Consider the following 22,577-nt stretch of genomic DNA (forward strand, 5'->3'; position numbering starts at 1 on the left):
GCACACCCTTAAATTTTGAGTATCAGGATTAACGGTGTTTGGGAAAAAAAGGAAAGGGGAAACAGACTGCCCTTGTATGCTTTGTAACTTAGGTTCTGAGAGATGGTGGTTCATCTTCCTTTCTCATCGAGTTTACTTCTTGCCCACAAAATTTTTGTGTTCCTGTCAGAGTAAAAGTGCAATGTAGTTTCTAGAGGAAGAACAATATCTAATGTATGCCATTAAAAATTCACCTAGAGTTTTCTAAGTGTTAAAAACTGAGTCTTTGATTCATTTTTGGTGTTTAGTGAGCTTCCTAATCTTCCAATTATATCAATGGTTTCTAAATACAAAAAAGTTAAATACTACATGTCAGACAATGGACAGTGGATGTTTTTCTGAGTGCAAACTCGAGCTTGGCTATGTAGAGCTCACGGGGTGCACCCAATGGCTTGGCAGAGGGATGTCTGACCTCCCTGGAGCTGCAGACCACCTGGAAGCAGTGCAAGTATGAGTCCTGTTTCAGCGCTGCATCCCAAGCTCAGCAAGAGAGCTCTGGGGTGTGCTGACTGCTGAGTTACGGCAGACAGTGAGCCAGGCTGAGGTTGACATCACTTGCGTTGCTCTGCTGAGTGTCCACAAGGCTCCTGGTCCAACTCCATATGACAAAGGAATGGCCGGAGCCAAGGGGAATTGCAGTCATCCTGGCTGAGGTCCTGCCTGCAGCCTTCCCTCTCCTCATCACACAGAGGTATGCAGTGTGTACCCTGAGACTCTTGGCCATATGTAAATTACAGCAGGTCAAGAAAGGGGTTTGAATGATTAAGAACGTATCCCTGTGCTAAAACTGTGGTACTTGTAATTACCTTATTCTTCACATACTGGGAAAGAAGATAATGAGAAGGCAAGAAGTCATCAGAAATGAGACAGAAATTTCAGGTTACACTCACCCAAGAAATGAAAAAAGGTTCATGATGTTGTTCTTGGCATGTGACTTAGGTGTTCACCATAAATAAGACAGACAGGACACTATTACAATACTACCTATGTGTAAAGCAAATGCAAGTCACAATCAGTGAGTTTACAGATGTTTAAAGTTGAATTCCCTCCATGTTTGGGAGAAAGGAAGATAAATTAACTGTGTGGCCATCTCAGTAAAATCCAGCTAGACTTGTTGCATGAAGATAAACCCTTAAGAGAAACTGCTTTATTTGAAGAAAAGAAGATTTAGTTGGAGAACACTCTGAAGTACCCAAACTTGAAAATGAAAGTTGTTAAACTACATGGGGCAGTGTCTCTTCAAACTGTTTAATCACAGCTGGTGGCATGTGTTGGAATGAAGGAGGTGGCACATAGGAGACAGGAGAGCGGCTCATCCTACCTTTCTTTTCTTTTAAATGCTTTGTTTCCCTGTGATAAAAATATATATTTAAATAACTTCTTCTGATAACCAAGTGGTGAAAAGATTGAATGAATCAAAGTTATTATAGGCATTAAAACTGAAAAATGTGCAGTGGAGGGAGTTGGCAGGAAGGAAAAGATTAAATAAACTGAGAATCTGGCTAGACTTATATCTGTACCATGCTACTCAAGTCATCTTTCCACCAGAGTTAATGATTACTGGTATGTATCGCTCCGAGAGTGCTGTAGGAGAAAGATTACTGAAGAGCCTATTCCTCAGTTGCCAAGACAGTTTTTACACTGTCCTCTCAAATCAAAACATCTTGCAGAACATGTATGGCATCTTCCTCCATCCCACAAAACAACGCAGATAATTTTTTCACTTAACACATTGCATCAGGACCCTGAGGGCACTGCCAGGCCCGGCTGCCCCTGCCCAGCCTCCCTGCACCTGCCCAGGGTCCAGCACCCCACATCATCTCCCCTGGGGGCACCGCAGCAGGGCCTGTCTCCAGCTCCCCTCAGCCTGGCCCTGCCCGGCCATGGGCCCTGCCGAGCCTCGGCCTGTCACTGTCCCCAGAGAGGTGCCCCATGCCGGGAGCTGAGGCTGCCCCGGTGCCCCTGGCTGCCCTGCTCCTGGGGCCTGGGATGGGCCCTGGCTGCCAGGTCCTGCCCTGCTGCCCCATGGGTGCAGCTGGCCGTGATGTGGCCTGACACCTTCCACAGCTACCCAGGACATTTCCCAAACAGCCACGGCCAAAATGCCATCATATTTCACCCCACAACCAGAATAATCTCTCCTTTTTGTGTTCTCCAGTTGCAGGTACCTCACAAATACCTTGCTCCCATCAAACTATACGAGGTTTACTTCTTGCACTTTAACTCTCTTTCCTCATCCCATTTAATTCTTTAATTCTTAGCTCTCCTCACCAGCTTCCCCATAAAAATATTTCTACTTCCTAGAAACCTCAGGTCTTACCTACTTGTTTTTAATGAATTCTACCAAGAAAAAACGTATTCAGCATTGTACTGTGTCAACAGAATATGGAAAATCCTCGCAGAAGAGCAGATCATACAAAATAGTTTTATAAAACCATCATGCACACAACCAAAACACATTGGCAGAGTTCTCTACATTAAGTAGAAGATTTAAGAAGTAATGTAGGTATAAGATTATTTGATAAATTTGGACCAAAAATTGGGAATGTTCTTTATTTAAATGATTCCCCATAGTAGGCTGGCATGTGGGAAATAATGTGTTAGAGAGCAATAATGGGACTAGAATAGGAAAAACATAAAAATTTGAAGTGTGAAAGCACTGGGTGAAAGGCTGGAAATAAAACAATGCAGGGGGAAAAAAAAGATTTGAGTTAGGATGCTAGAAAGTCTTAAGTGTCTCAGTGCAAATTTTAGCTTCCCGAAACACCTATTCAGCTATCATCTAGTACTGTAAAAAAAGTTGGTAGCTAAGTGGAGAAGCTAGTGTTTCACTGTTTCCGAGGCACCTTAAAAAGCATACTGCCTTGTCTGAAAACACCCAAAGCACCCCATATTCAATAAATTAGCTGCTGAGGGTCTTTTTTAGTGCTTTGTGGGATGCACAAGCTGGGCATACCCTTAAGGTAGTTCACCAGAGAAGCATATCCCACATGTTCTCATAGTACGTCTGTTAAATATGACGGCTACTGAACTTCAGAAGGCAGCCAGTGGAGAAAGTTAACCGCCTCTCAAGGCAGTAATTCAGAAGGCACATCGCCTGTACAGCTGGGTATCAGCTGAAACCTTCTAGGCAGATGTAGGTGCATGTTGGATTTATGGTGGTTGCACACCACTGCCCGTTTGTGCATGAACAGTAATTGCCTGTCTGCTCCAGCAGGACTGCTGGCTGTCCTAAACCTCCTGCATCGTCATGCTGATAGGGAAAAGCTAAATGTTCTTGGTCCTCTCCTAGTAAATCCATGCATGTTTTAGGAGAGTACTTTTGTCACCAAGCTGTATGATATAAGGTGAGGAAGGAGGAACCAGGCACTAATGTGGGTTCAATAATGCCTGCTCTTGTCAAGTCAGGCTCTACCACTTGTAGCAAGTCATTAAACATTATTCAAGGGCGGGAAGGAAGTAATAGGGAAAGAATGAGACTCTGCCTAGCAGACGTGGTGATGGCCCTCCCTCACAGAATAGAAAACTTGGTTCTAGCTCTTGTTCCAAGGGCTGACTGTGTATTTTATATTAAACAGATAGTACAATAAGCAACCAAGATCCAAGTGTTTCTGCACACTCCATACAAAACTCCCCTCATCAACTGATGAGAATCTCTAACATTTTCTCACCCAGTCAGCGTTTACTTTGATATGAAAAACAGCTTCAGCCAGAGATCCTTAGAAGGCACGCTGAACAGCCTGTGGTGTTGCTGTTTGGGCATTTTAAGGCATGGGGTGTAAAACTTCCTGGGCACAGAAGGGACTGCACTTGCACATTTTGCTTTCCAAGTGAGTACTCCAACCGTTCACATAATGTGCTCGTCAGCTTCTATTGCATATTTGCCTCTGGGCCTGACCAAAAGAGGCTGTGACTATCACACTACTAGTTTTAAAAGTCCTCTCTTCATTAGTAGTGTTAGTTAAGGCTTTCCACACTAAAGCCTTGATATCCCCATCTTCCTCTAGCAATGCCTGCTTTAGCAATTAGTGCAGCCCAACAGGAGCAGAACTGCAGAAACAGAAGTCAGTACTGAGGATCTGACATCCACATTTTACAGGTTTTCCTGCAGACTAGTTGTAGCCTGATTCTATGGATTGAACACCCATTAGTGACTGAGCAGACTGAGGTACCCACTAAAAACTGGAACATTCATATAATTACTTATTTTCTTAGATCTGGTATACTCAGGAGGTGTGCCCACACCAGCACTGTCACAACAAAATTGCATGGTTCAGGAAGAAAAGTTGGCATCTTGGTAAATCTCTGAGCATGCATGTTGAGAGCCAAAAAATTTTCCAGAGCTTATTGCCTATGTACTCTGAAAAACAAATGGTGTCTCCCTGACCAAATGGAAGTCCTCAATGAAGATTAGGTAATCTAAATGTGTGATGGTCATCTCCTCTGCTGAATTTTCTGAGTATTTTATTTTAGATTCATACTATTTGAAATTTTCCTCCTTGCCACAAAGACTGCACAGTATTTGTTTTGGGAAAACACATGTCAGAACCAGGGAAGAGGAAGAAAATGAGGAGGATTTCATGTAATCTGTAGCTGTTGTACTGATTCCACCTGCACAATACTTGTGCAAAACTTCTGACACTGTCCCACATGGCATCCTTGTATCTAAATTGGAGAGAAATGGATTTGACAGATGGACCACTCAGTGGATAAGGAATTGGCTGGATGGTCGCACTCCAAAAATTGCGGTCAACAGCTCAATGTCTGAGTGGGGAGCAGTGATGAGTGGTGTTCCTCAGGGGCCAGTGTTGGGACCGGCGCTGTTTAATGTCTTTGTTGGAGACATGGACAGTGGGATTGAGCACAGCCTCAGCAAGTTTGCCGACAACACAAAATTGTGTGGTGTGGTCGACACGCTGGAAGGGAAGGGATGTGCCATCCAGAGGGATCTGGACAGACTGGAGAGGTGGGACCATGGAAATCTCATGGAGTTCAACAATGCCAAGTGCAAGGTCCTGCACATGGGTCGAGGCAATCCCAAGCACAAATACAGGTTAGGTGATGAGTGGATTGAGAGCAGCCCTGTGGAGAAGCACTTGGGAGTAATAGTGGATGGAAAACTGACTATGATCCAGCACTGTGTGCTTGCAGCCCAGAAAGCCAACTATGTCCTGGGCTGCATCAAGAGAAGAGTGGCCGGCAGGTCGAGGGAGGGGATTCTCCCCCTCTACTCTGCTCTTGTGGGACCCCACCTGGAGTGCTGTGCCCAGCTCTGGGGCCCCCAACATAAGAAGGACATGGACCTGCTTGAGAGGGTTCAGCAAAGGGCCATGAAGATGGTCAGGGGACTGGAGCATGTGCCCTGTGAGGAAAGACTGAGAGAGTTGGGGTTGTTCAGCCTGGAGAAGGCTCCAGGGAGACCTTCTAGAGGCCTTCCAGTACTTGAAGGGGGCCTACAGGAAAGATGAGAGGGGACCCTTTATCAGGGAGTATAGTGGTAGGATGAAGGTTAGTAGTTTTAAACTGAAAGAGGGCAGATTTAGATTAGCTGTAAGGAAGAAATTCCTTACTGTGAGGGTGGTGAGACAGTGGCACAGGTTGCCCATAGAAGCTGTGGCTGCCCCCTCCCTGGCAGTGTCCAAGGCCAGGCTGGACGGGGCTTGGAGCAACCTGGGCTAGTGGAAGGTGTCCCTGTCCATGGCAGGGGGAGTGGAACTAGATGGTCTTTAAGGTCCCTTCCAACCCAATTCTGTGGCTCTGTGGTTCTATGATATGATGCATGTTTTGATTGAACAGAATTTCTTCACATAATATGCTGTCAGGAAAACATACTCCCACCTTACCCTCTAACTGGAATTGGGTGTCCTTTTCTCTTGGCACGCCTCAGGAAAGCGCTCATGAGAGAGCCGCCCCGCCGTGGGACGTTACTCCCCCAGCGCAGCCCCCCGAAGTGCCCCCCCCCCCCCCCCAGCCCTGGCGCGCTGCCGCCCCGCGGCGGCCCGGACTCCCCTCCCACTGGGGGTACAGTCCTGGAACCGTTTAAATGCGTTGTTTTCGGTGACTGCGTGGCAATAACTGCCTTTAACTTCAAGAGTGAACCTTCGAAAAGCTTCTTTTAACTTCCCTTATATTAAAAAAAAAGGTTTGCTGTGGTCGGAGAGGCTCTGGACGCCGCTCCTGGGGTAGGACCAAGACAAAGGACATCTCTCCTGGGCATAAACATCTGCGGGCGGCTTTCAGGAGCCGAGAGGCGGCGAGCAGCGGGGCAGACCTCGCCCGCGCCCCGCAGCGCCAGCCTCGGCCCCGGCCCCCCGCACCGCCCCCCTCACAGCCGCCCCGCAGCCTCTGCCACGACTCGTACCCCGCGGCCTCGGGAGGCGCAGGGGGACAGGGAAGGCGAGGAGGAGGAGGAGGAGGAGAAGAGGAGGAGGAGTAGAAGGAGGGGAACTGCCTCCCTCTGCGGCACGCACCACTAACCGCCCGGGGCAGGAGCGGGGAGCAGCCGTAGCCCCCACCGCCCCTCTGCGCCCGGCGGTGGGGAGCCTCGCTCCGCCGAGCGCCTGGCCGCGTCCCCGCCGCCGCCGCAGAGCAGCAGCCTGAGGTGAGCGGAGAGGCTCCCCCTCTCATCTCCCCCCCTCCCGCCGCGGCGGGGCCGGGCGGCCGTTGGGGCGCAGGAGGGTGAGGGCAGGGAAGCGCCCGGCGGGGCCTCTCCTCAGGGGAAGGCGGCAGGGAGCGGGCAGGGAGCGGGCAGGGAGCGGGCAGGGAGCGGGCAGGGAGGCCGCTCTCCGGAGCGGAGCCGGTTTTGGCGGGGAGTTGGAGCCGGGCTGAGGGCCTCCCGCAGGCCCGGCCCTGCTCGGCCGGCTCCCGCGGCGCTCCGCCGAACGCCCCGCTGCCTGGGCGGCGGGCCCAGGCCTGGGCGGCGGGCACAGCCGGGGTGAAACGCCGCTTTTCCCCTGGGCCACCCACCCCGGTTGGAAGGGGTGTCCGGGGGAGCAGGCCTCCTCCGCCACCCGCTCTAACTTCTGCATGGACACAGCTCCAAGGATGGAGTAAATCTGACAGAAAGAAGGGGAAAAAGTAATCGAAAAGGGGTGCCTTAGCCCGCCCGGACTCTTTCTGCTTCCACTGAGGTAACTGGGTGGCTTGTACCTCTCCTCAGCTTCATGATGTGCAGTTGTGTAGTTACGTTCAGTTAAAGTGGGTTTAGTCGGGGCAGCGTGAAACCCTGGATATTCCTGACTAAATACGTTGGTCAAGGAGAATAAGCGTATTCATGGGTCTGGTTTAACTTTGCTGGCTTTAAATGACACGTGGTTTTTATTAAACCTGTGCATCTCTGAGTTAAAGACCCTTATTGCATGTGTGATTTTTCAGGCTCCTGCTTGACACACAAATTGGTAGTTTACAAAGAAATTTCTCCTATGTCAAATAGATAGAGCGTGTGTTAGGCTCAGATCTCTAGGAGATAAGATTTCATTATGTACAACTTAACAGTTCTTTTGACTAGGAAAAATATCCAAATACAAGTTTTCAAGGTGTTTTAAGGAGTTTGAAGTGTGAACATTTTGGACAGTAGTCAGTATTTGAGCATTTTTTTAAAATCTGTTTACAAATAGTGTATACACTGTAAATGGAAGTCAGTCTGCAGTATATTAGAAATAGCTCTAAAGGAGATGAGCGGTATATTTTCTTACTACTTAAGGAGTCAGAGCAATACAAAGTTCAGTGTGGTAAATGAGGCAGATCTCTATTTGATCAATATCAAGAATGAATAGATTTCTTTGAAGGTAGCAATTGCTGGAGGCCCTGTTTATGGAATATGAGGTGGCAAAAATGTCATCCTTGCAGGAGAAGACTGTAATGTTAAAAACACCACACAGTATCTTTTTAAATTTAAAAAATGTCATGGCAAGGGATGGAAGAATGTGAATGGAAGATGTACTGAACCTTAGGCATTGCAGTAAAGTAGCCCTACTGGCCACAAGGTTAAAGGTCCAGAAGTAAGTTGTAGTGCCAAGTATTTTGGAAGATTGCCTTCCAGGGTGACTCAAGCCAACAGGCAGGAGGGCTGGCTGTCTTGTGTTCATGTTACTAACTTCTCTGTTTGAATTTCCAATACGTTGGAATTCATTTTGTAGGTTAATGAAACCTTGTGCTGGGCCTAGATATGTTCTTGACAAGGTTGATTTCATGCTTTTTACAGAAGTGGGGAAGACGGAAGAGTGTAACTTTTCAGTGTGTGGATAAAGCAACAGAGAAATCCTCCTGATTCTCTGTGGGTATGAAAAGAATCTTCTCCATCTTTCCCATTGTGCGGGGGTAGATGTGGGTGTGAAGAATGGGAGAGGCTGTTAAGAGTTAGACCCTGGGTTGCTGAAGTGGGTGTCTGACCCTCCCTGCAACTGATCTGGGCCTCTCTGACACTGGATGGGTAGGAGTTTGGTAGCTGAGGGCTGGAAGAAATGCTTGGGTCTGTGTAGTGAAGCAGAGGTGTCCTACAGTCATGGTTTTGGGGTGCATGCTAGGTGCGTTGACTGTGAGGAAGACATCTCTGCTGAGGGTGTTCAGTACCAGTCGCCAGTTTCTCTCTGTCAGAGGTCCATCCTTTTGGAGTGTGAGTCTGTTATGTGCTTGAGTTTCCTTTAGGAGGAATGGGGACGTGCAGCCCACTCACCTCCTGATGCTGAATCAGAGTGTAGCCAGCATGCATGTGGGGAATAGAGCTCATGGGTGGCATCACAGAAGAGCTATCCTAGGGGTTGCCCTGACCATAGATTGGATGTATATACTGGGGTGCATCAAACAGAACATAACCAGCCAGTCAAGAGAGGTGATTATCCTGCTGTACTCAGCATTGTGGCTTCACCTGAAGTACTGGGCCCCAAAATTTAAGAAAGGTGTGAAAGTACTCAAATGCGTCCAGAGGAGGGCAACAAAGCTGGTGAAAGGGCCAGAAGGAATGTCCTATGAGGAGTGGATAACAACTTCGGGGTTGTCCAGTTTGGAGAAAAGTAGACTGAGGGGTGACCTCATTGCTCTCTGCAGCTTCCTGAGGAGGGGACATGGAGAAGGAGGTGCTGATCTCTTCTCCCTGTTATCCAGTGACATGACTTGTGGGAATGGTTCAGAGTTGCAACAGGGGAGGTTTAGGCTGACATTAGGAAGCATTTCTTTACCAAGAGGGTGGTCAAACACTGGAAGAGGCTTCCTCGAGAAGTGGCAGTTGGACTAGATGATTGTTGCAGATCCCTTCCAACTGAGATTATTCTATTCTGTTCCTCCTCTCCCTCTCCCTCTCCTCCCCTCCCTATGTCTGCTAATATGAGGGGAATTAAATGAGGCCAGGTTTGTAGGAAGATCCAGTGTATTTTGTTATATCAATTCATATACACAGGCATGTGTATATAAAACAAGCGTTTTGCACAACAACCAACATAAATACCTACATAAAACTGAGAGCTTGTAATTTGTGAGGGAAATGGTCCTTGCATCAGTGCATATGACAATGTTGTTGGTATTTGCATGGAAGTAGACATATGTTGTGATTAGCAGTAGACACGTTACTGTTTACATTGGAAAGGGCAGTGTTAAAAGTCTAGATGAGAGGTGAGGTTCATTGCAAGTTGCCTGGAGCTAAATGGAGGAAAGTATTAAGGAGGAGTCTGAGGGATGTGAAGAAGCTGAAAGGGAACAGAGGAGAGCTAACAAGCTGGTGAGGGTCTACAGCACATGATCTACAAGAAGAGGCTGAGGGAGATGGGCCTGTTTAGTGTGGTGAAGAGAAGGCAAAGGGCACTCTAGCAGTGGCCTACAGTTACTTGAAGAATAGTCACAAAAATATCAGAACCATGTTTTCCTTGGTAGTAGATACTTGGTGAGATATTAGGAAAAATGTTTTCATCGGGAGGAGAGCATAACCGTGCAGCAGGTTGCCCAGAGAGGTCATGGTCTGTTCCTCTTAAATGCCACAGGTGATGTGAACTAGTGTTGGTGATAGCCCTGTGCTGAGCAGAAAGTTGGACTGGATGACGGTCACCAGAGGTCCCTTGTGAACAACATTTCTGTGAGTCTATGATATATGATGCAGAGGAACCTATGGAATGGAGTATAAGATCAAGTATTTATTGTGTGAATGTTCTTGGAGAGGTGTGTATCTAGGAATGACCAGGAAGATGAGAAACTGAAGTGTGTGGAGAAGGGACTGAAAAAAGGTAGATATAAGCAGGGCAGTAAGGCAGAGACAGCGTGGGGGACTGAAATATTAAGAAACGGTAACAGAAAGAGCAGGTTTTTGGAGAGGAGTAGTAAGGATGAGCAAGAGAGTAGGATAATTTTGTATGATGGAGGAGAAAGATGCACCTGCCTGCAAACAGAGTTTGAAACAACGGAGCAGGAGCAGGGAAATGGGACACACCAAGCTGGGGAGTACTGAGGGTTGTGGTGAGGCAGGGAGTTGGTTGCCTTGAAGAAAAGTATTTGGGCATGAATGGTGAAGTAGGGGATGTGCACAGGCCATGAGGTGCTTCGTGGGGATAAAGTGTTTGGGATGGGTGGAGTGAGGCATGAATGAGGGAGGGACATGGTGAGGTTGTTGGGTTACATGGCTGTAGGAGGCCGCCTGGTGTGTGGTGATACCAGGCGGAGGTGTGTTGGTGTGATGAGTGAGGGGAGCTTTGGGAGGTGGCCTGTGAATGAGCCTGTATGACCGTGTTAGGGTGTGTGAAAGTGGCTGGCAGGAGGCTGGTGTACAGGTGCTGGGAGGGTATGGAGCTGCGCCGCAGAGATTGCGTGGTTACCAGCTGAGGGTGGCAGCAGGGTGAAGCGGGTGTACAGAGAAATGGCATATCCTGATGGTGGGGGGTGACAGGTGTCATCACATCTGGGAGGTGAGGCTGGAGAAGGGCGTAAAACAGCACGGGGGTAGAGGAGTGTAGCGTCGTGGTAGAGTGAGAGGTTTGTGAGTCAGGAGCAGCAAGGGAGGAGGGACGGGTGTGGGTGGGGAGGCACGTTGATGCAGTGAAGTGAAACGGGTCTGTAGGCTGTCACTTCTGTGGTGAAGGGGATGTGGAGAGAGAAAACATACGCTGTGTAGCTCTAGTAAGGGTCCATTTACGTCATCGCGAAGCTGAGGATATATTTGTCGGTGTGAATAACGTGTGAAGGTGGTAGAGGATGCGCTGGTACGAGCGGGCGGCGTCCAAGGCAGGAGGAGCGCTGGGACCCGCGGGAGAGGGGGAATAGGCGCGGCGCTGCCGGGCGGTGTAGGGGCGCTGAGGGAAGAAGGTACCGGGACGGGGAAGGGGACGCGATTTGCGCCGAGTAGCGACAGAAGAACCGCCGGCAGTCCCGGGGTGGTGCCGGCGGGCCGGGCGGTGGGGCGGGCCCGGGGCGGGCCCGGGGCGGGCCCGGGGCGGGCCCGGGGCGGGCCCGGGGCGGGCCCGGGGCGGGTGGGAGGGAGGCAGCGCGGCCGGGCCTCACTGCCGCCTCCCCTCCGCGCAGGCCGAGGCTGCCATAGAGACGCGGAGAACGCCGACGCCGAGAGGAGCCGCGGGACGGAGTCCGGGCATGGTGAGTGAGCGCCGGGGAGGGCGGGCGGTGGGGCGGCTGCCGGCCCCGGCCCGGGCTGAGCCGTGTCTTTCTCCCGCAGCCCTTCACCGAGCGCGCCTACTACCCGCCGGCGGCGGGGGGAGCCGGGGCCGGCGCGGGGCCGGCGCCGTTTCCCGCCTTCCAGTTCCGCGGCCGCCATGAGGGCCCGGACTGGCGGCGGCTGAACGCCGTGGACGTGGGCCGGGTGTCGCGGGAGGGGGACGTGGCGACCCTGCAGGAGCACCTGGAGCACGTCACCTTCTGCAGCGCCGAGCGGGAGCGCTGCCCCCACTGCCAGGGCCCCGCCGACCCGCTGCTGCTCAAGCTGCTGCGCCTGGCCCAGCTCTGCACCGAGTACCTGCTGCACTCCCAGGAGTACCTCAGCGCCCAGCTCGGCAGCCTGGAGGAGGCCCTGCGAGCGGCCCAGGCCCAGCGCGACCAGCTGGGCAAGGAGGTGGCCCAGCGCTCGCAGGAGATCAAGGGGCTCAGGGAGGAGTGCCGGCGGAGGAAGAAGATGATCAGCACCCAACAGATGATGCTGGAGGCCCGAGCCAGCTACCACCAGGTGAGAGGAGAGGTCCTGGCAGCCCGGTCAACCGCACCTTGCCGGCTCCGAGCTCACTGGGGACTGGCGGCAGGGCAGCCCCACGCTGCTGGGGTGCAGTCGCTTGCTGGGTGAAAGGCTGGATGGAGCTGCAAGGACCTTACAAAAAGGGAATGCATTGCTCGCAGGTGCTTCGCTTCCCATTTGTGTTCCACAGACATTTGGCTGGTATCACAGACATTTGGGAGAGTGCTACATCATCTTTAACAAGGGCTCTTTATTCTTGGATTCACTTTTGACGCATCTGAAGTGTCAGGTACACACAGATACAAAACCTGTGATAAACGTGTTACTGCTTTTTGTTGTTCACTTTTCTTGTCTGTAAGCTACGTGGTCAGAAAACACACAGGGCAAGTACATTGGAACTGGTGCTAATCAGTCTGTGACTTGTCACTTTCCTGCAGTAGCGTTGTTCAGGCACACAATTTCTGCTTGTATGTGTGTCTCAGAAGTGACTGGGGCATGACAGTAGAGAGCCCCAGTGGGGTTACAGTGTATAACTCCTCAACAATCTGTTCCTTAAGGGTCTTCTCTGAGAGCCTTAGTACATTGCTGTTCTGACTCTCTGTGTCATGGCGCTCTGTTTTTTTGGGAGGGGTTTTTGTGTTCTGGATGTAATAGTTTGATTTAAATATTTTTCAGCTTCAGCATTTTCCAGCAAGTTTCAGGAGTGCAGATTGCAGCTTCAGATGTGTTCTGAACTCTAGAGAGTACACTGACTTGACATGATTTCAGGCTAGCTCTTTGTGTTTATACGTTTAAAGTTGCAGTTTTCCGTGTTTTGTTTTTTTTTTTTTATTCTTGGGATACTGCTGGTCCTGATTGTTTAAATTCTCCATAATCATGGAACAGTTGCAGTACAGAACCAATGCAGGTTTTCTTACAGTAGTACAATCTTATCCCGCAGTATGTTACCAATTTCAGTAGGCAAGCAAAATTTAATTTTTTAAGATATCAGCTAAGTTGGCTCAAGTGTTTCTGTAAGGGAAAAGATACATTATACCCCAAAAGTTATAGGTTCATAGGAACCTTGTCTCTGTGCATTAGAGTGTTAGCCTTAAGGACAAGTTGCTGACATGTTATAATTTTTAGAAGTCTTTATGCAACTTACAGAGCACTTTGTCTGTCCTGTGTTGCAAGAGAAATCTGATCATATTCATCATTTTATGTGTAAACTTAAATAATTCTCGTGCTGTGGTTGCCAGCTAAATGTTACCCAGTTTTCCTGAAATATATGTAGAATACAACTGTCTCAGTGTAAGCTGAAGAACATGGTAGTGAACGTGGCTCATTATTAATCTTTAGTGGCATTTACAATAAAGCAGAGGTGGAAAACTATTCCCATTTTTAATTTAATTTCATATAACTCAAACATCTGCCATCCCTCCTTTTTTTCTCTCTGTTAGTAAATTCTTGTCTCTATAAGTTATTTAGGTGGGAAAAGTGAATTCAGGGAGTGATACTGGACAGTTCCTGCAGTTCCTACTGTGTTTTCAGTATTCAGAGATAAACTCTTTCTAGGGTTTGTAAAGACAGGGCAGCAGTGTGATCAGTAAACAGTAACTGTGTGTTCCTTATCTGTGCCATGATCTTGGCTGATCTGCAGTGCCAGATAACAGGAGTTTTACTGGTGTTCCTGAGAGGGTAGTTGAGATTCCATCTCCTCAAATTCTTGGCTGTTTTGCAAACAAGCCTGTAAATAGTTACTTGCCTTTTTTAGTGGAGGTACACTTTGTGTCTAATATAACCATGTGTATAACAATTAGATTTAATGCCTTCAGTCCAACCACCAGTTTAAATTTAAACATGAAATACTACTACAAAATGGTACTGGTACCTACAGGTCATAAATTTCAGACTTGTTGGTCCATACCTTCATATGAATAATACAAATTTAATTTTAAATAATAATTTTTCACTTTTTTGATACTTTGTTCACAAATCTAGTATTCTCGTACAATATGTGGGCACAAAGGACACTTGTGACTGACACTGTGAAAAAGTAGTTGCAAGAATGTTACATAATTCAAAACCTAAATATTCCCTGTGTTAATATTGTCTTCTGCAGTAAGAGCTTTCTTTCACTACCAGCAAGTCGAACTGACGTGAAATTTGTGCTTGAATGGATAACATTATTTCACAGCCAATTTCATTCCATAAATCATGTGCAATCTGTTACACTGTAAGCTCCCTCTTGGTTGGCAGTAATGCTTTGCTGTCATACTATATTTATTTACTTTGGTTTTATGTTAGCACTTTTTTGCATTTATCCAACAAAATTTGTCTTAATAATTCATGACTTTAGTGTTTGCTGAAAGATGTGTTTAACAGGATACCTGACTATCAGTGGCAGTATTTTAAATATTAGATGAAATCTGGAGATTTGATTATGGCAACAAGATCTTTAATCTGTTAAATCAGTCTCTTACAGTCATATCACTTAATAAGGAAAAATGACTCAGCTGACTATTAGTGGTTTGTTAAAATACATTTATTTGTAAAAAAAGTATGAGAAAGAGGTAATGAGTGACCCTACCTAAAGTGATTAGGGGATATGATTCATAGTCTTACCAGTATGTTGCAAAATCCATAGATATAGCTTCTGTCCTTGTACTACCCCTCTGTTTTTAATATTATGCACATTAGTGGAATGTACTTTGAAGGTGAACAAAAAAAATATTTTAGCGTAGGGTTCAAATTTGATTTAAAATATAACTTAAAATTCAAAGTAAAAAAAAAAAAGTAAAATATAGGTCCAGTAATTTAAACAATTTTATACTTCAGAAGAATGTTAGGTAGCATGCTAATACGTACATACATACCTTTTCTTGCAAAATATGTATTGTTACCTGATTTTGGTTGAAATGTCTGATCTTTTTACATATCTATGGTCCTTCTAATATTGTCTTCTTACAACTCACTTATGTATACTCAAACCCATCTTTATTGGTTTATTTTCTGACTATATGGTGCTCTCTTCTGCTGTGATACAAAGAGTCTTAAGACTACCAGAGCTCCTAGTTGGCTGGAGTCAGTGTGTGTTTTGCTGAATAGTGTTGTCTTACTTTTTTCTTATACTTCTCTATCTACCTATATTAAGCTCTTATCTGTGGCTTATATCTGAATTTAAACTTACTTGGTCAGAGTCTTTTGTGCAGAGTTTGTACAGTGCTAGTATAGTGCGATTCTTGCCCATGAGCATCACCGAGAGACATTAAATACCACAAATATATTAATAACTTCAGAGAAATTTGGCACCGTGAGAATTTTAGTCGTTATTCTTGTGAAACAGAATTTTATTAGTTACCTACTTTTGGTGTCTGGACAAAATGTAATAATCTTAACCGCTATACTTACCAGACAGATGTTACTAGTAATAACTAAAATGTTTTTATCTGTTTTTTGTAGTGTCAGTTTTGTGAAAAGGCTTTTATGAACTATTCGTTTTTACAAAGTCACATGCAAAGGCGTCATCCAGAAGAATCTCAGATTGGTATGTACTTTAATGTTATAAAAAAAATTAAGATAAATAGTTTAGAAAAGTGTAAACACAGTGAGGATGTACAGCCCATGTTTTTCTGTAACTGGGAAGAATGATTCTCACGTTCCGCTTTTAGGTGGCAGATACCAATTTGTGTGAATGCAGGCAACACTGACTGACAAAATGTATTGGGCAACATATGTTTGAGTCTCTGGAAGATAATTAACAAAGAATTGCATGCCATATTTACGGTAGCTTTTCAAACTAGCATTTCCACCAAACACTTCAGTCAACAGCAGAGGTGTGAGTAAAATGAACAAGTTGTCCTAAGGAAAATAAATTTTGTGAATATATGTGAATTATCAGTACAGAAATAACTCTCCTGAAATCAGTTTGAATAGGATCAGGCCCTCCTGAACTAAACTGACTGAAATATAGTGAGAAAAAGAAACTGTCAAGAATAATCTAAATTCATGTATCTTTGATAATCTTGGTTTCTGTACCACTAATTTATATACTTTTGCCTCACTTCATTGAGAAACGTTTAGTTTGAAAAAAATTGATCTCAAAGTTTGTTTCATTCATCTCTAAATTCTCTCTTTCCAGTTAAGCTGCATGCTTATAATTTATTGCCAAGGACTAACAAGAATTGACAATTAGCATGGTTAGAAATGATTAAAGGGTGACTAGAAATGACTTAGGAAAAAAGAGCATTTGAGAGGAGAAAGAGTGGAAAGAATCTAGTGAGGTCTGAACTGCAGCTTGTCGGACAAATAAAACAGAAGGAACAGTGAGAGAGGTCCGAGGAAGCATCTGAGGAAGCATTAATATATTGGAAGAAGAAAGAAACTTGTGCACTTTACACTTGATAAAAACTGTAGTGGAAGATGCTGCAGAACCAGTTGAACTAATTATCATATAAAGAATTAGTCTGAAATGGCTGTATGTGGGAAGTACTCCATGCAGTTATTTCTGAAATATCTGCATTGTGCTCAGATTCCCAGATGATGGGCTAGCAAATACTTGGTAAAATGATAAAATGTTTCAAGATTAAAGATTGTTATAATTTTTGCATATACCGACATGTTTTATTACAGTGACATTCCCTTTCACTCATTCCAGATAAATAATGAGTTGTATTCCAAATGGCCTCCTTACCAAAGTTATTTAGAATAAATTAAACCAAACAGAATTGAATAATTGAGTTTGACCATCATACATCCATTTTTTGAGTCTGAGTTGCTTAGATAACTTTCAAATTAGATTGTATAATACTTTTTCTTGTAAACATTTCATAAACTATTTCACATGACAGTAATATTGGTATTTTTCAGTCTTTGAGGATCATGTTAGCAGTCCATGATGAAGATAATGTTAGCATCTTTGGAGAATCATGGTACTGGGAGGGGAAATGGTCTATGAGAGTCACACTTCGTGAAGATGTTATTGAAGTGCTATAGAAACACATTTGAAGTATTACATTTCCAGAAGTTACAACAAACATTTTAAAAATTTATGTTTCTTTCAAACAGAACAGAAGAGGAAAGCAAACACAGACAAATTGCAGGGTGAGATTGATAAGCTGAAGGAGCAGTTGCAGCTCACAAAGTCCCAGTTAGAGGCTGAACAACAGGCTAACATGATCAGGTTTTCTAAGGTAATATGTACTAAATAATATGAACCTCTCAAAAGAATTAGTACTTTGAACTGTGTTCTCTCATTTTGTAACTGGAACAGAACAAAAATGTATCTACAGCTTGCGTGCCTGGCAGCAGTGGTGCTTGGGCATTAGAACATATCTCCCACTTGCCCTTCCCATAATTTTGAACATCTGCTTTCTGCTTACTTTTGTTTTAGACATACTTTAAATGACTACTTAAGACAACACTTTTGTTAGCACTTGTCAATTCTTAAGATAAGTGTGGCCTATACTGAAGCAGATAAAACTGCCTTGCTGTGGTGAAATATAAGCTATTTTTAATATTATGATACTTTGTGATGATTAAATGTTTCTTACATATGACTGATTTTATATGTGACTTTATAAACTGAGTAAGATTTATTCTTTGCTTGAAGAAAGCAGTCAAGGAAGAAAGATTGAGAAGAAACAAAGCAATCTAGACCTCACATGTTGGTCTTGAAATGCTTAGAATTTGGTTGACCAGAGAGTCAAAGCAGAAAGTAATCTTAGCTACGGCTGTGTAAATAAAAAAGCTTAAACCAGAATGATTTAAAAGCTGTAATTATTTGCTTGTACTCACATTATTTACTTTATTTAGGATGATACTGAGTCTTGCAGTAGTGCTTACTAGCTCATAAAGAGTAAACAAGTCTTTAAGTTACTTGTTTCTGGTTTGTTAAATTGATAATTGGGGGAGGGGTTTGTGGTTCACTAAGGAGCGAATTCTTGGCAGAAGAGACAAGATACTTCTAATGATTCATTTAGATGTTGAACTTGGTATTGCAGTTTGACCAGTATCACATTCAAAAGCAGGTTTTTGTGGCTGTTAACATAACCTGTGAGAACCGTGTCTTAATAGATCACCCAATATTCAGAACTTCTTAGTGGATTTTGAGGATCTTCAAGCATCAACCATTAAGTCTGGAAAGGAACACTACATTTTTAATTTAAAGGGAATCAACAAAACATCATTACCGTTATTTTCTTCCTTGTTTTCAGAGCAGAAGCTGGTCTTCTGTAAAATATGCAGTGTTTCTTTTCCTGAACACAGCTTCAGACTCTCCTTTCTTCAGTCCTCCTGTTCCCCTCTTCCCAGGACCCTTCAGCTTCTTGGTTTTCTTCCATTTTCAAAACTAACTGGATGACCAAATGCAGAGTGTGGGTAGCATTTCACCTAGGAGTGCAAGCAGGGTCAGCCTAATGAGCCTTGGCCCTGTGTGGACATCTCCTAGGTATTCTACTCATTCATTCTGTGCCTCAGTTTTGAGAGGTATATCTATAACATATTTCTCCTGCCCCTGAAGCATTGTTTTTCTTATGAGATGGAACTTGGAGTATTCATAACAGTGCAGTGTAGATTTTTTTTGGTGCCTTAGGGGCCCATTTTGAAGTCAGTTGTCTTAGCTGGGACTCCTAAGTACAAGGGGACTGCCTGAAATGTCCTGAAGCTACAGCTTGCAGTGTTACACAACAAGAAGCTTTCAAAGCTTCTGTGTTTTTCTGGGATGTCAGGGAAGATAGAAATGCGAAGTGTGACTGATTGCAGTTTGTCTGCCATGACTGACATCCACTGTCAATTCAGGTATCATTATGTTGTTGTCTTTTGATTGAAAGAGCAGGAGATCTTTACCCTGTGGTTTGTTGAGGGTTTTTTTAGGAGAATCACTACTAGAGGGAATTTGGATAAAAATTGTCATGCTTCCAGTTCTTGGTCCCTTCCACTCCTTTGAGGTGAAAGGGTACAGAAGATCTGTTCTTCATAAGTGTACAATGATTGCTTGTTATAGTTAGAGAACAAATTCAGAGTGAATGCTGTGATGGAAAGATGTAGGGGTTGCCTAAAAAAGTGTATATATTCTGGACAGTGAAATGCAGGACTTTGAACAAGTTGAGAACTATACAAAAATGAGTGACTAGGTAATAGAATGATAAAAGTAATTCAACAGAGAAAGGGAAAAAATAATTCTAACTTCATCTACGAAGTGATGGGCTCCGAGCTGAGTGTTATTACCGAAAGGCAAGATCTTAAGGTTGTGATACATAGTTCCAGGGAGATGTCAGCCCAGTGGTTAGTAGCAGCCAGCAAAGAAAATCAGAGGCTACAATTTATTCTGAACAATCACTGTGCAAGCCACAGCCTCAATACTGTGTGTAGGTCTAGCCCCTTCATCTTAAAAAGAATATGATAGAGTTATAAAGGTTATGGAGATGGGCTACAAGGATGATTAGTCTGTATTTAGAATGACTGAGCATGCTAAGAGCTGTCAGTCTGAAAAAGAGGCAACAGCTTAGTGGGGATGAAGGCTGAGATACTGATGTCTGCGAAGTCATGACTTACAGAGTGCATAGGTATCCATCATTCACTCTTTTTTCCAGTTCAGGACCTAGCATCCACCAAATGAACCCAGCAGGAGCCAGATTCAAACAACAAAAAAAATACTTGGCTCTTCATACAACTTGTAGTAGACCCGCGAAGCTCGTTGGAAAAAGGTGTTGCCATTGGTAGGAGCTGACACAACTGCAAGGGAGGACTGCAAAAGTATGTGAGAAATGTATCGAAGGTTACTAAGTTTACAAAACTGTATCAAGCTGAGGAAGTCCTCTGGGCTGAAAACAGCTGGCAGCTTGGAGACTATTAAGGAGAATGTGCCTGTTTGCTTGCCCTGGTATTATCCTTTTCCGCTGATCCGCTTATAGCTTCTGTGAGAAACAGAATGCTGAACTAGGTGGATCTTTGATATGACCAGGTAAGATCATTCATGTGTTATTCAATGAAAAATAATGAACTACCAAAACTTCTTGAAGTGTACTTATTTTGCTAGCAAAATATATAGTTTCTACCCCAGAATTCTTCAGAAACTGGTGTTTTTTCATGTTTTTTGAGGTCATAATGTTGCCCATCTAAAGTGACTGCTTTCTACACATAGTTTGGGTGCTTGAATTAGTATTGAATGTGGGGAAAATAACAAATAATGTTTTTAAAATTTCAGGAATGTGAACAGCAAAAATCAAAAGAAGATGAAATTCTGCAATCATTTCATAAATGGAAAGAGGAGGAAAAAGAGAAATTGGCTGATGAAATAGAAAAAGTGAAAGAGATGTTTATGAAAGAGCTTAAGGAGTTATCTTCAAGAAATTCGACATTAGAAAATGTAAGTGATTTAAATTTTCTAACATTTTAAGGCATGAATCCCTTATAGTAGATGGTAGTGAACTTCACATATTTGAAATGTGATGTAGTCATCTTAGAGGTCTTCTTACAAAACTTCAAAAATAATGGTTGAATGATAGCCATAATTGTATCTTTATTGTATCTACTGGTATTTTATTAACATAATTTCATTCTTTTATAAATAGCATTGTTTTAGATGAATGTATTGTGCCTTCAGCAAAAGTCAGTTTTTTTCTTACTCCTCACCTTTGAGTGCCTGTTTATAGATTGGTAGGTTGCTATTGCTATATGTTAGGCATCCATTATACTAATATTCTTGTAACTGGCATGGAGGGGACTAACCTCTGCATTATAGTCCTGACAGAGAAACTGCATGTGTTTTCAACAGATAGTCCGGAAATGCTTTCCAGAGTTTTGACTATAAAGAGAATTGTAAAAGTGTAGGTGGGTCAGAAAACAAATATATACAGTATTACCAGAGCATCTTATATTTTGTAGCTGCTAGTTCCTGAGTATATTTGCAAGGTGTGTTTATGTTAAATGTGTATATTAATTATTACATGAAATTTGATAAATGCTGAGCTCATGAGATATGTGAGAAGTGTCTGATGCAGTCTCTGTGTAGTTATGTTTAAAATAAATTTTGTATTAAATGACAGTTTTAGAAAACAAAATCTGTATACATGTTCAGGTCTTCATTTTTCCCCCTCCTCCTTTTAGCAACTGTTAGAATTACAAAAGTCCAATATGCAACAAAAATCCAATTTAGGGACGCTGAAAGACAGCCAAGAATTTACAGAAGAGAAACCTCAGAGTCCTCAGGATTATCACAGTGTGGTTAAACTTCTTGAAAAACAGGTACATGTAACTTTTAATGTATTGCTTTTGACAGGCTACTTGTGTTCTTTTCATTGTTTTTTTTTATATCTCTGATTTTAAATCTGTAGGTAAAATTCTCATCCCTCTCACTGTCTAGAATAGCTATCTTTAAAGATTTACTACTATTTAGTACAATGTCTGTAATGGAAATCAAGGAATTATTTCCCTTATCCTTTATAAATATTTATTTATTGATATTCTTTATTACTAAACCAGAATTTTCCATTTTCCAATGTGAAAAAAAATGTTAGGAAACTTTCTGACGGGATTTGTCATCCTGTGGCTGACAAGGAAATGGTAATGTGTTACCAGCAAGAAATAAAGCTGTGTATATCGAACTAAATGGTAATGTGTTATTAACAGGAATTAATATTGATTTCCTCTATGCAGGAAAGTAAGTGGACATCTAGAATACAAGCCCTTCATCATGACCACGAGACAGAAAAGTCCCTGGTAAGTGGCACAGCAAACCACTTAAACTAAAAGGAGACTTTTCATTCTCTTACCCTTTCAGTCATTCTTGATATGATATAATAATCTGTTGGATTAGGAAGTCTAGATATGAAGAGTTTGTAAGAGTATGTCCTCTTAGATGTATTGACTACCTCTGTATTACTGTTATGTAAGTAATCAGTTAAGGCCAGGAATGAAACTGAATTTATCATTTAAGAATCTGACAGACACCTGAAACTGTATCTTTCTTTTGAAGAATTTACAACTAATTCTGTGAACACTGTATTATACAGTGTTTTTTGTGTTATGTGGATAGGCTGGACAGTTGAGATATAACTTGTAAACATGTAGCTTTCATCTACCCTGTACCTTCTGCTACCATGGACCTATGGCATATGTCTCAATCTTTTTTTCTCTTTTCTATCACTTCTCTGCTGCTTTTTCTGTTGTAGCTTTCTAATGCAGAATCTGTTCAGCTTTTCCAGGAAAAAACACTATGGCATTTTATTTTGCATCAGTTTATATATTTTACCGTACAAAGCTTTGTTCCTCAGATTTTTTTTTTTTGTCTGCATTTCTTTTTAATCTCTTTCCCGCTTTGTTTCTCTTGCTTCTTTTCCTTTCATTTTCCTTTCATCTGCGTGACCATGTAAGAACTGAGCAGATCATAGTGGTCTGACCA

At 43.8% G+C, this 22,577-nt stretch overlaps 1 protein-coding gene across 1 annotated transcript in view; it reads left to right on the forward strand.

Moving 5' to 3' along the window:
- The first annotated feature begins 6,486 nt into the window (after positions 1–6,486).
- DZIP1 (DAZ interacting zinc finger protein 1) overlaps positions 6,487–22,577 on the forward strand; it is a 40,220-nt gene continuing 24,129 nt past the window's right edge. The window contains exons 1-8 of the mRNA XM_074911528.1: positions 6,487–6,640; positions 11,539–11,607; positions 11,687–12,190; positions 15,638–15,722; positions 17,243–17,367; positions 20,382–20,543; positions 21,284–21,421; positions 21,833–21,895. Of these exons, the coding sequence (XP_074767629.1) occupies positions 11,605–11,607; positions 11,687–12,190; positions 15,638–15,722; positions 17,243–17,367; positions 20,382–20,543; positions 21,284–21,421; positions 21,833–21,895 (1,080 nt within the window). The 5' untranslated portion in view covers positions 6,487–6,640; positions 11,539–11,604. The remainder of the gene's footprint in view (positions 6,641–11,538; positions 11,608–11,686; positions 12,191–15,637; positions 15,723–17,242; positions 17,368–20,381; positions 20,544–21,283; positions 21,422–21,832; positions 21,896–22,577) is intronic.

The sequence above is a fragment of the Athene noctua genome, chromosome 1 (assembly GCF_965140245.1).
Source record: "Athene noctua chromosome 1, bAthNoc1.hap1.1, whole genome shotgun sequence".
NCBI classification, from domain to species: Eukaryota; Metazoa; Chordata; class Aves; order Strigiformes; family Strigidae; genus Athene; species Athene noctua.